Source organism: Seriola dumerili, unplaced genomic scaffold (genome assembly GCF_002260705.1).
Source record: "Seriola dumerili isolate Sdu_G_001 unplaced genomic scaffold, Sdu_1.0 BDQW01000337.1, whole genome shotgun sequence".
NCBI classification, from domain to species: domain Eukaryota; kingdom Metazoa; phylum Chordata; class Actinopteri; order Carangiformes; family Carangidae; genus Seriola; species Seriola dumerili.
In genome coordinates this window covers 1,657,269-1,669,538 of record NW_019174592.1, presented here as the reverse complement: position 1 = coordinate 1,669,538, position 12,270 = coordinate 1,657,269, and the positions used below count along the sequence as shown (strand labels likewise).

The 12,270-nt window shown below is 42.8% G+C and overlaps 2 protein-coding genes across 3 annotated transcripts in view; one reads left to right on the top strand and one right to left on the bottom strand.

Annotated features, from left to right (window-relative positions):
* Window positions 1–804, bottom strand: part of dpf1 (double PHD fingers 1) — a 38,108-nt gene extending 37,304 nt beyond the window's left edge. The window contains exon 1 of the mRNA XM_022760482.1: window positions 739–804. Coding sequence (XP_022616203.1) covers window positions 739–770 — 32 coding nt within the window. The 5' untranslated portion in view covers window positions 771–804. The remainder of the gene's footprint in view (window positions 1–738) is intronic.
* Window positions 805–2,629: 1,825 nt separating this feature from the next.
* On the top strand, window positions 2,630–12,014 carry LOC111232820 (zinc finger FYVE domain-containing protein 1-like). 2 transcript variants are annotated; one of them, XR_002665572.1, is made up of 13 exons: window positions 2,630–2,830; window positions 3,679–3,960; window positions 4,489–4,711; window positions 4,813–5,030; window positions 5,133–5,239; window positions 6,251–6,359; window positions 6,578–6,675; window positions 6,802–6,919; window positions 7,650–7,820; window positions 7,989–8,181; window positions 8,644–8,742; window positions 9,924–9,980; window positions 10,326–10,414. XR_002665572.1 is itself a non-coding variant. In XM_022760481.1 (12 exons), the coding sequence occupies exons 1-12, from the start codon at window positions 2,714–2,716 to the stop codon at window positions 10,556–10,558; spliced, it is 1,968 nt and encodes a 655-aa protein (XP_022616202.1). In that variant the 5' UTR covers window positions 2,630–2,713; the 3' UTR covers window positions 10,559–12,014. The 2 variants fall into 2 exon arrangements, 1 of the variants encoding a protein (XP_022616202.1); XM_022760481.1 differs by lacking the exon at window positions 9,924–9,980 and having other exon boundaries at window positions 10,326–12,014.
* The last annotated feature ends 256 nt before the right edge of the window (window positions 12,015–12,270 follow it).

Here is a 12,270-nt window from a genome sequence, read left to right as displayed (position 1 = left end):
AGGTGAAACTTCACGGGAAATCCACCCTTTAAAATATCACTTAGCGGAAATAAATATCCGCTGAGGTGCACGTTTAGTCTAAAACGCCGGATTGCAATTTAGGTTTAATTATAAGCTTTATTATGGGCGCTAAAGATTAATGCAAGTCTCGGAGTTGAAGCCGTGCACCAGTGTATTTACCTCATCCTATATATTTGCGAGAGGTCCGGCAGTAAAGGTAACGCTGCAGCCTAAAACCCGAGCAGTGAGCTTCATTCTGCCTACCTGCTTACCCCCTCTCTGTCCAAAAAATGTGCACACAGGTGCTGTAAAGCCATCTAAGCTCCCTGCCTCCCGGCCAGCCTGCCACTCCAGCCTGGCTTTGACCGTGATCTTGGCTGGCTACACTGGCAAGGGACATACCGGGTCACCCAAGTCTACCTCCAGCATTCCTCCATATCCCTGCGCACACGCTGCTGTTGGCTCAGGGAAATGGTTATATGAATTGCATCGGAGCGCACAATAATCCCCTCATGCCCAAAACACAGAAACCCCCCGTCAGCTTTAAATATAACTTTTCTTTACGGCTGATTCGCATCCCGTGACATTATCTCTATCTCTGCTGTATGCATTGCATGCATGTATAGATGTGTTGGTAATCATGCTGAGAATTATCTGGGAATTTAAGGGTCTTAAATTGCACTGACAGCATGCAAAAATAGCAAAAGCGCAAACGCTCAGGAAATGTGTGGTACTTACGATTTGAGGGGATTCTGTACCGCTGTGGCCATTTTGATATAGTATGATAGAATGCAACACTGCAGAGCCCGGTATTGTACATGTAATGTAGCAGCTATTTCAATTTCATTCATTCTCTGGGGCTGCGGCTGGAGCGAGCAGCCAATGGGAGGCGGAAGCGCTCTGTGACAGCTTTGGGGAAGTGTAGTTTTTTACGCATGTCAACATGAAACATGCCGAGGAGGAGAGTACTACAAGTACCGGCGGGGATAGCGGTTTAAGTGGACCACAGTCCCGCCTCGGACTTGTAAGGGCAAAGCCATCCCCCAAGATTCGAAATTATAATAAAAATGTCTACAGTTATGTCAAGGTTGGGTTGCGGGATTGTCTGTCAGTCTGTGGATGCCAGCTTCTCTTATGCTTTGTTGCCTTGTCTGGATAATGATGATGGGTGAGGTGTGAATGAGGTCTCCTAAAATTGCATCACATCATAGAAGTTGCAACTTGTTGGATACATTTCATGATGAATTAATTAAATTAGAAATGAATATTAATACATAATTTAAAATTTATTTGTCTTTGCATATAGGGTATGTGCACAGGAGGGCAGCAGGTGTTAATTTATTGAGGTATTGGCCAGATATCACCTTACCTGTGTGCATAATATAGAGAAGTTTAGCAATAAGAAGACATACAATTGTATTTTCTTTATTTTCAGAAAGATATTACTAATTTACAGTTAACATATAATGGTGTGCAATTATAATCTGCTAAAGAAAAGTTAGAAAAGCTGCATCATATTAAATTACAGGCTGTTACCCTTTATTAACAAGTTAAAACCATCTATTTTAGGGCAGATTAAGAGACATTGTGTCTACATAACCTTACATTAGTGGTGGCATGCTGATAGACCCATGGTTAATCTTATATTATCTATGCTAGGTAGCCCTGCACTGAGAAGCTTTAATTATTCATTAATCAGGGGCTATGGGTTGGGAGTAGGCCTATAATTGATTCTTTCAGACATTTGTCTCTCATGGTTGAGTCCAGAGAAAGGCTGGGACCCTCTTCAAAACCCTTACTCCTCAATCCTCAATTCATTCCTTCCTTAATTCCTTCCCATCTGCTTTCTTCCCCTGCTTGCTCACTTGCTTGTCTGTATCTTCTAAAAAAAACCCACCTCAGATGGTGTAGCCTATTATTTTGCATAGACTACAGATGAATGTGTTATACTGGACTACAGCTTATTACAACTATTGGAAGGAAGGAAGGAAGGAAGGAAGGAAGGAAGGAAGGAAGGAAGGAAGGAAGGAAGGAAGGAAGGAAGGAAGGATGGAGGGAGGAAGGTTTGGAGCTCAGCCAGGACTGTTAGAGCAGCAATGCTGGAATTTCTTTCTCCATGTCATGTTAGCAGTGGCGCCGCTCTGAAGCCATTCAGTGACATGTGATATTTATAGATCTGTGCTAACAAATATTTAATGAACATTAGCAGGCAGCTCTAACACTGGCAGCAGTGCTCCAATAAAACACTCTCCGCCAGTTCAATGGAAACTTTGATTCTGTGTGTATTGCTGTGATTATGAATACGTTGCTTTTTTTAAAAAAACGCATAATTTTCAGTTTTCGGTAATGGGACACATGTATGGACTTGAGTTTATCTGGCTTGCATAATTTATCTAAGATTTCAAAAATCTGCTACCGAAGTCATATACAATTTGCAAGGTCGTCTCGTTTATTTTTATGCTTTTGTTATTCCATGATTTCTGAAGTTTGTTGAATGCCAGTTTGTGTGTTATGCCTGATTTTGACCACACGGTGGTGCTGATGCATCAGCCAACGCGTCAGCCAAAGGTGCGTCTTACGTCACGTCCTTGGCTCCTCCCGCAGCGTCAGCAATACACGCGCTGTTGTTGTGATTGACAGACGGACTGGAGTCATGATGAACTTTCGGTTTGCTTCTCGCCGTCTCAAATATGTTTTAAGTCACTAAACAACGATGTCCGACATACTGATGAAGGAAATGGAGAGTTTATCGATCAGTCCAATGAAGCCAGAGGAGCGTCCAGACGATGTCCGGAGCTTCCTGCTGGTGGATGAACAGGAAAACCTGCAGGTAAAGTTAGCTAACGTCAACTGAGCTAACGGTAGCTAACAATTAGCTGCTAGGCTAAGAAGAAGAAGAAGACAACGCACATGCTAATGAAGGCCGATAAGTATGTGTTGTCACTGATGCTAACAGTTACAGCACCGATACGTGAGCCATACTAGCTTTCAAAACACCGAGCTAAAGTCACGTTAGTATCGTCAACTGATTAAAGTAAGCTTATGACAGATGTTATCTCCATTATTTTCAACTGTAGCAAATACTTACGCCTGTCACGTTGACCGTGTTTAATCCAAAGATATGTTTTCGATAACGAGTGCTAATGATACCCCAAAGAGAAAGAAGGCAAAGACTACAACGGAGGGAGGCAGAGCAGCAAATGAGTGACTCACTGGGAAAGTCCCTGGTGAGTCATACAGTACAACTGACCCGCAGGGAGGCACCATCTCATTGTGTTGTTGTTATAGCTGTAGTCGATAATGATTATTTTTATATTAATCCATGTACCCTGGGATGTATGCACAGCCAATTTAGTTCTTAGTGTGTGTCCTTAGAGCGCTAAAGATTCAGTAGCATACAGGTAATGAATACAACCTTAATTTTCACAGATTTTTTTTTTTTTTTTGTAGACGGAATGTAAATAGTCCCATCCATAACACGCCATAGATAACTCAGTTTATTTTGTTGTATGTTAAAGCTTCCTGTCATCCAAGACTGTATTATTCACACATTCAATTAGACTTTCTCTTGATTCAGTGAGGTCAGCAGGGGAGCCAGTGATGTCATGTTAATGCATCCCAGCATCCTCATCCATCTGCTGTACATAAACAGCTTGGTGTTCTCTCCTCTCCCTCCAGGTCCGTGATGAGTCTGAGTTTGTGGACAGACTCGGGTGTGGGGATGTTGCAGGTGTCAAGGTCGTCTCCATTTTTGGCAACACCGGCGACGGGAAGTCCCACACCCTCAACCACATCCTATTCGATGGCGAGAGTGTGTTCTACACCTCAAAGTCCCCCAGCTCCTGTACGGTGGGAGTCTGGGCTGCCTACAACCCCACCCTCAGCCTGGTCGCCCTGGATACTGAGGGCCTCTTGGGAGCTGCAGTCAACCAGAACCAGAGAATGCGGCTGCTGCTGAAGGTAATTTTTGTTTTCCCTGGTTGGTTTTGTTGGATAGCTGGATGTGTTTACACAAAATAGTAAATCACAAATACTAGTTTGCTGCACATCAATCAATGTACAGCTCACTTCACATTTGGTGTCTGTCATTACGGTGAGAAATGTTGTGCTGATAAATTTTGGCTGTGGCTAGTGGCTTTTGTACTCAGACAGTTTTATAGCTAATATTTAGTAATCTTTTACACTCACTGTCATTTAATAGATCCCAAATTGCGTTATAATTCCTCAAGACCCCCAGTTTTCTGCCCCAGCTCAGTGTTGCTCCAATGCCATGTGATGCCGGCAGTATCAACACACAAGTGTGAGAGGGGTATCAAGTATGTCCTTGTAAACTTAGTTGGCTGGTAAAATAGTTAGTTATGTGATGTGAATTTTGGCATTTACCAGCTACTGTTATTCTTTTATTTATTGTCCTCACACAATTAGCAGATATTGTGTGTTCAAATCCTCTGTCTTAGCTCTATACACACCTGCTCCTCTCTCTTCCAGGTATTGGCAGTGTCTGATATTGTAGTCTATCGTACACGAGCCGAACGCCTCCACAACGACATGTTCCAGTTCCTGAGCAGCGCCTCTGGGGCCTACCTGAAGCACTTCACCCCGGAGCTCAGGGCCCTTTCCAGCCGCTGTGGTCTGGATGTGCCCCTCTCTTCTCTCGGGCCTGCTGTCATCGTCTTCCAAGAGACAACACACACTCAGTTGTTGGGTCATGGTAGGGGAAAAACACACCTTTAGTTTTTCAAGTATAATTTTTGCCTTTATGAAGGATGTGTTTTATGGGTTTTAATTTCCTTGTGTTTCCTTTTTCTGTAGACTCCAAAATGGCCGGCCAAGCCGACACACTGCTCCAGAAGCGTTTTCACGACCTGGGCTTGAGCACAGAGGCCTTCAGCTCGGTGCAGTACGTAGGCACCCAGACGATCAGGCCTCCCACAAACTACAACAGTCTGCTGCAGGCTGTCAAGCAGCAAGTGAAGAACACTCACACACGCTCCCCCCGCCAGCCTGGGATAGTGTTTCACGCGCTAGAAGTAAGTGGTACACTGGTACCTTTGGTGTTAAATACACAAAAAGTAAAGTTTTAGAGAACTGAAACAGAGAGATGAAGAAACCTCTGCTCATTTTTTCCCCAGGCCCTGAGTGAGCGTTTCTGTGGGGAACTGTCTGATGACAAGATGACCATGTACTCCTTCTTCCCAGACGAGTACTTCACCTGCTCTGCTGTCTGCCTCAGCTGCAAGTAAGTCGTTACAAACAGTTTTGACCAGGTACTTGGTGTCTTTGTTATTTTCACCTTTTCTTCTTTCAAGAGATTGAATTGGGCCTGAAATCTTTAGCTAGGCTTACAGCTGGAAAGATTTCTCCTGAAAGCCTGGTTCAGATCAAATGAATTGAAATCAATTCAAATAATTTGGTCAGAGATGAGAAATTACAGTTTCGTCTGCTGTGCAAAATCAAACTTCTCACCACTTACCTTGTTCAGTTACACTTATTTTCCCAAGTCTCATTTTCTGGTTTCTGAGAATTAAGGAAGGATTTAAAATAACCCCTAGATAATATCAGGTTTTATTGCTGATAACTAAGAATGTCGGGGGTGGCTGGATTACACCCCCAGTTTTAGAGTTCTCCACTGCTGGATGTTTTATGAGTGATCTGAGCTCCCGTACTCCCCACCTCACACCAGTCCACTGTCCATTAGTCTGTTTCACTGTTTCACAGAGAATAGTATTGTTTATCCGGCCTTCATGGTGACAGGACTCGTGGCCATTTTAAACTCTTTTGTTGTAGAGTATTTTTCTTTGTCTTTAAACATGTCTGACAGTGATCTGTCTGAACTTTTGACTAAATGTAACAAACAGAACATCCTTCCTCTTCTGAATCCGTTTAAGGCTTTTATTGCCAGGTGGAGAAGAGAACTTGTGAGTTGTCCCTGGCTGAAACACAGTGTTGGAAGTTATTCCTTTAAAGCAGAAATCTGTTGTTGCTCTTGTGGATGTTAACCGTCTCCCCAGTGGGACACATAAAAATTGATGTCTTTTCCATGTTTTTGGAATGAAGACATGGAAGTCCCCAACTGCTTGTATTTCTACTTTATGGAAATCTGAGAGGATAGAGAGTGGGAGAAATCATAACACTGGTTCTGAAAGGATTCAGTTCTGGATTAAAGGAGTCATAGTTGAAACTTGTACAAACCCTCAGTCTGATGTCTGTCATGTTGTCTGAACCATTTTGTTTTCTGTCTCACCTCCAGCATACGCTGTAAAAATGGAATGAACCATCTGAGAGACAGGGTTCCTCACATGGCAGATGGGCTCTGCCAGTATGCACACCAGTACAACAACAAGGTCCTCATCTGTAAAGTAAGAGTGACTCCTGACACTGGCACTGTTCAGCCAGTTTAACAGTTCAGAATGTGACGCTGCTTATGTGGTTTCAACTGTACTTATTGTTTCATTTTGTTTCTTGGTCCATTGTCCTTTTTCTAGTTATTCTTTACATGGTGGCTTACAAAAGAGTAATACATGTATATACATTTTAAATATATGTCTACATTATTATCTGTGTGTTGCGTCTGTAGCGGTGCTATGAAGGAGGCAGAGAGGTGATTGTTGTGCCCAAGACGTCAGCTTCCTCTGACAACCCATGGTTTGGGCTGGCCAAGTATGCCTGGTCAGGGTAGGTAAACACACACACACACACACACACACACACACACACACACACACACACACACACACACACACACACAATCTTATCAAATGGCCGTTGCCCTTTGACCCTCTCTTCCCCTCCCTCCCTCAGTTATGTGTTGGAGTGTGCTAGCTGTGGTGTAATCTACCGCAGCAGACAGTACTGGATGGGAAACCAGGACCCTGAGAGCAGTGTGGTGCGATCTGAGGTCAAGCATGTCTGGGAGGGGGTGAGTACTACCCTCCTCATTTCCTGGACTTTAAAAAAAAAAAAAAAAAAATTTAACTTGCACTCTTTAAATTTGTGTATTGGGTATTAATCTGTCTAGATTTGAATCATTTAAAGTGCAGTTTGGATCCCACTGTTTATTTGACAAATAGTTTTTAATAATTGACCCACAGGTGGAAATATATGGGTTTTTTTTTATTTTCTTAACTTTCTTAACTCTAAATATAAGCATATTGCAACCAAAGATTGTAACTCATCCTTTAGTGTTACATACAGTCAGCATCCAACAAGAAAACTTGATACTGAAATTATTGTTGTGGCATCTGGTGGATGAGATTATACAGTGTTAGCTATGATAGTTATTCCTTGAGGCCAGACCAAAACATTCATTCGCTGAGATGATATGATTTTTGAGTTTCTTGGTGGATCATTAAAGGCATTTTATGCTGAACGTTTCATTCTGACAAGGTTTGAGGTTGCAACATACTGTACGCAACATTGCTTATGGAGAAACTGACAATATCTTGCATGATGTTTGGTCTGTGGCTACTTTCACCAGACAGAAGTCCCACAAGTGACACATTTTAAGCATTTTGCACAGCTACAGTCAAGATCAATTTAATGGTACTATAATGATTCAATCATCTTTTCATCTGTCTCTCCTCCTTCCCTCTCTGACTTTACTTGTTGACTCTAAACTCCCATGTGGCTCCCCTCTCTCTTTCTTTCAGTCGGACACCTTCCTGACCAACCACCAGAACGCCGCCCAGAGGGTCCTGGATGGGATGAACTACGTGATTCAGTCAGTGTCGGAGTACAGCACCGGCCCCACCAAAGCTGTCACTGCCTGGCTCACTGACCAGGTGGCACCCCCCTACTGGAGACCCAACACAGAGATCACAGTGAGTAGGAAGAACCTAAGCTGAGACACACAAGAAACACAACAGGGAAGTTCCATGTGCAAGTGTTTGATATTGTTGAATTATTTATTCGCTTAGTGCCTGTGTTGATAATATTATCATGTCTGTCCTTCCGTTGTTATATCATCACCTCCAACCCATACTCCTCAGGAGTGTCATGGGTGTCAGAGGGTGTTTGAGGAGGCAGAGAGGAAGCACCACTGTCGATCTTGTGGCGAGGGTTTCTGCCATCCCTGCTCCAGCCACAGGATGCCGGTGCCAGAGAGGGGTTGGGGTAATGGCCCTGTCAGGGTGTGTAAGGCCTGCTACCGCCAGGGAGGCCCGCCTGACACTAACAGTCAGGGTAAGGCACATTCAAACATTGAACTTCAAACAGGAAATCTGTGTATAAAACACCACTCAAACAATGCTGAAAGTTAAATTAGATAAAAGGTCAATCATGAAAATGTATGAAAGGTCTTCTATATAGTAATTATAGCTCTTAAAGCTGCTTGCTGAAGCCACAAGTATTGGCATTTTCTTTACATTACGTAACCGTGAATGCTGTATACAACATGAATTGATGATTAATTAATTCATTAATCTGCTAATTGTTCTCCACATGAAGCGATTAATCATTCGGTCTTTAAAACATCAGAAAACAGTGAAAGTTGCCCATAACATGATGTCATTTTTTGTTCAACCAATTGTACAAAACCTCAAAATATTACATTTCTGCTGCTGCTTTATGGTTATTGTTATTGCTGTTTTTGCAAAGATTTGTGTCTCTCTGTTTCTCACACACGTACACGCTCTTTGTCTTCAGTGTGCAAGGTGGAGCCTCGTGGTCTAATAGCTCGCAGGGTGACGGAGGTGGCTCAGTCTACACTGGACATGGTCACCACAGCTGTGGACTATCCTCTCTGTGAGTGCAGCTGCATTTTACCCTCATACATGCACACACACACACATTGACAATGAACCTGTCTGTCATGGTCTGTCATGGCCATAGGAAGAAATCCCGCTGATTGACCATCAAAAAATCAATTAAGTTTTTACTGGCGCTGTGTGTCACTTTACCAGCCCTCTCTGTGTGCCTGTGTGTGTGACAAGAGTCTGCTGCATGAGCGCGTGCTGGGATTGAGCTCACGCTAAACAATATGCTTCGTTAGATCAACCCTCACTCACCCCTCACACCCACACACCCCTCCATCGCCAGAAATAGAATCTAATTCTGTGGATGAGATGAGAAACAGTCAGTGATAACGAAACAGTGATTATTGTGTTTATCACACAACACATGCACTCCTGCCTAGAAAATGAAATGCAAAATGAATTGCGATGATGGTGGTAATGAACTCAACCCTGTGGTAGACATCACATGACCACGGTATTGCAGGTATGCAGCCCTATGGTCAAGTAGCGTCTGACAATTACATATCTTGTGCACATCTAACTATAAATGGAGGAATTTCTTTCTGTCTGTTCTATGATTTTCCCGACAACTGCTCATCCAATCGACTTCAAACTTGGCTGATGTATTTCTGAGGACCCAAGGAAGTGCAGTGTCGACCAAAAAAACAAAAATATTTTGGTTGAGCAATTCTTGACAAAGCTTCAAACATCACTTTTCTACTTTTTACATGGCGCGAAGAAACAGGTGGAACCACTCAGACAATTTAAAGCATGCACATGCCAGGGTTTTAGGCATGGCTCAACTATGACAGTACCTTCTACGATGTCAGCAAGATGCGATCGGAGCAGAGCAGCCAACTCCAGCAGTAACAAACGAGACAGACTGCAGGGTGTATTACTCAGGACCCAAGGACGCGCTGTCAAAATTGTGAATTTTGGATGATGCTCTCAAGAAAGCTGCCAACTGGATTAACACAGGCCAAGCAATCAACCCCTATTGACAGGCACATTTTGAACGGGCACTGCACTAGTGATTCTAATCACCAGTTTTACAGAGTAAAACCATGACTTGGCCTGTTGTATCACCAACGCAACCAGCAGCCAAAATTGTCTTTATCAAAATGAAATAAAAGTTTTATTTCTCTTTCTGTTAGATAAGTTTAACTTATTTCACATCTTGTTGTTGCTTAGGACTGAACATACCAATGGCGGCCATGTTGCAACAAACCCTGCTCACAACAATAAAAGGTTGACTCTAAATTCTGGCACTTGATGTGGACATTCTGAACCATGGGACCACTTTGAATTGATGGTTCACCTGCTAGGAATTAATGCCATAAATAAGCATCTAATGGGATAGATGCTGTCAATCCATCTGAGATATTTAATGGCTGTTTGGAGATTTACTCCATAAACATTAATGGTGCTTGGGACCCTGTAAAGTGATTCACACCAGCCCCAGTGTATATAATATAAAGCAGTCTCACAGGATGGTCTGTTCAGGACATGCATATTATGCTCTAATAAAAAAAACATACAGCCTCAGCTGAAAATCTGAAACTAATTATTTACTGTTCCGTCCACTCCCCTTAGGTTTTGTGAAGGACGTGGCTCGGCCAGACTACTGGGTGCCAGACCAGGACATCACCCAGTGTCACCAGTGCTCCAAAACCTTCACTTCAGTCATGTCCAAACACCACTGTCGGGCCTGCGGACAGGGCGTGTGCGGACCCTGCTCCACACACATCAAGCCTGTGCCTTCCCGAGGCTGGGACCATCCAGTCAGAGTGTGCGACAGCTGCCACGCCCGCACAGACAGTCTGTGATTTTTACAACCAGGAGAACTTCTCAAAAAGTGCACTCAGTCTCTCTCTGTTGGTCCACAAAAACACTGTGAATCCTGGCGCTGCTGCTCCAAGAGAGCAAGGGGGAACAACTTAACAGCACTAAATGGTAAAACTGGAACCAGCCTTGTATTTGTGTGAAAAGACGATCAACACCTGGATTCCAGACGTTTATCAGCGCTGACCCAGGATCTGTTTTCCATCTCATCTGCCCTCCGTGACCAACATGACTCTGCATCACTTAAGTCACTACAGCTCCAGTCAAACTGCTTCAAGTCTGACTGGACAAATGGAAATCTGTTTTTGACTGACTGGTGGTAATTTTGAAAATGAAGACACGCAACTCCCCTCAGTTCTTATTACAACTGAACAGCCTGAGTTCTTCCTCCTGCCTGCTCTTCTTTGTTAATTCATCTGTGTTTGCACAGCTCTGCAGCAGGCTGCCTATTCTCAATCTGAAGATTTTTTTCCCTAAAAATGACAGGACAAGTAAAAGAGATGCACTGGGAATAGTGGTATTTGGTTTAAAGGATTTTTAACCCTCTCTATTTTAAAGACTATCAAGCCATCACAACCACTTGCATTGTCTCTCAACTATTTTGTAAAGGCTTCAGAAGTGAAGTGAAGTGATTTTTTCTTCTCACAGTCGTCTTCTGAACCATCTGACTGACTTGCGGAGCCCGGCGAGGAGGGGCATGAAAAATATGGACGGTAGAAGAGCCAGAGCAGTTAAGACCTTTGTTAAAGGTGTAGCTTAGCGTGTATCTGCATCACTCAGGGCAGAACAAATAAACAAGAGCTACAGGAGCGTGTGCCTTCATGGGAATATGGATTCCCATCTCTGTAGCTCCTACACTTTGTTTTTTGGGACCCCCCCCCCCCCGTATGTGCAAGGACTAATGAGATTATTCGTGCCTAAATAGAGCTTTGTAATTTATAGCCTTGCTCCTCTAATTCCTACAGTTGTATCTACAATATGATGAAATGGAATGGAAGATGATATTTGTAGCATAACACATTATAGACATTCCAGTATATGGAAATACCTGTGTATTGATGTAGATTTACCTTTCTGAGGTCATTATAATAAGTGGGCGATGTATTGAGCCACTGATGCTTCAGAAAGATTTCTAAATATAATGAAAACAGCTGCACTAGACTGGACTATTGAGTTGTTTTGACTTTTTTTTTAAAAAAGGTATTCATATGAAATTACTTGCAATGTAAAGTACAAATTACATACACATTCTTGGAAATTACACTTTGTTTCAAAGGGAGTTTCTCTGTGTAACATACTGGATGCATTAATGCTGCTTTTCTCTCTCTGTGTAGAAATAACCATTTCAAGTTTAAAGATGTTTTCCGGTGAAATTCAGCAACTGACAATCTTACATTTGTTTCCTTAATAAATCAGGCACATCCAAATAAAGAAAATCAAGGGAAATTTTGTGTGTAAATGTATTTAGTCACTTACTTCCTTTTTTTTCTCATTAATACCCATTCAAGCCTTATTTGCATGAATGTTGAACATTGCTGCAGAACTAACTGCAACATAAAGACAATGGCTGTGTCTGAAATCACTCCCTTGTGCGCTCATTCAGGGCTCCATAAGTAATAGACACTCAATAGTATTAGTGTAGTAGACATCACAGACGCCCATGAATCATCATCATTTCCTGTTCACATGGACAGGT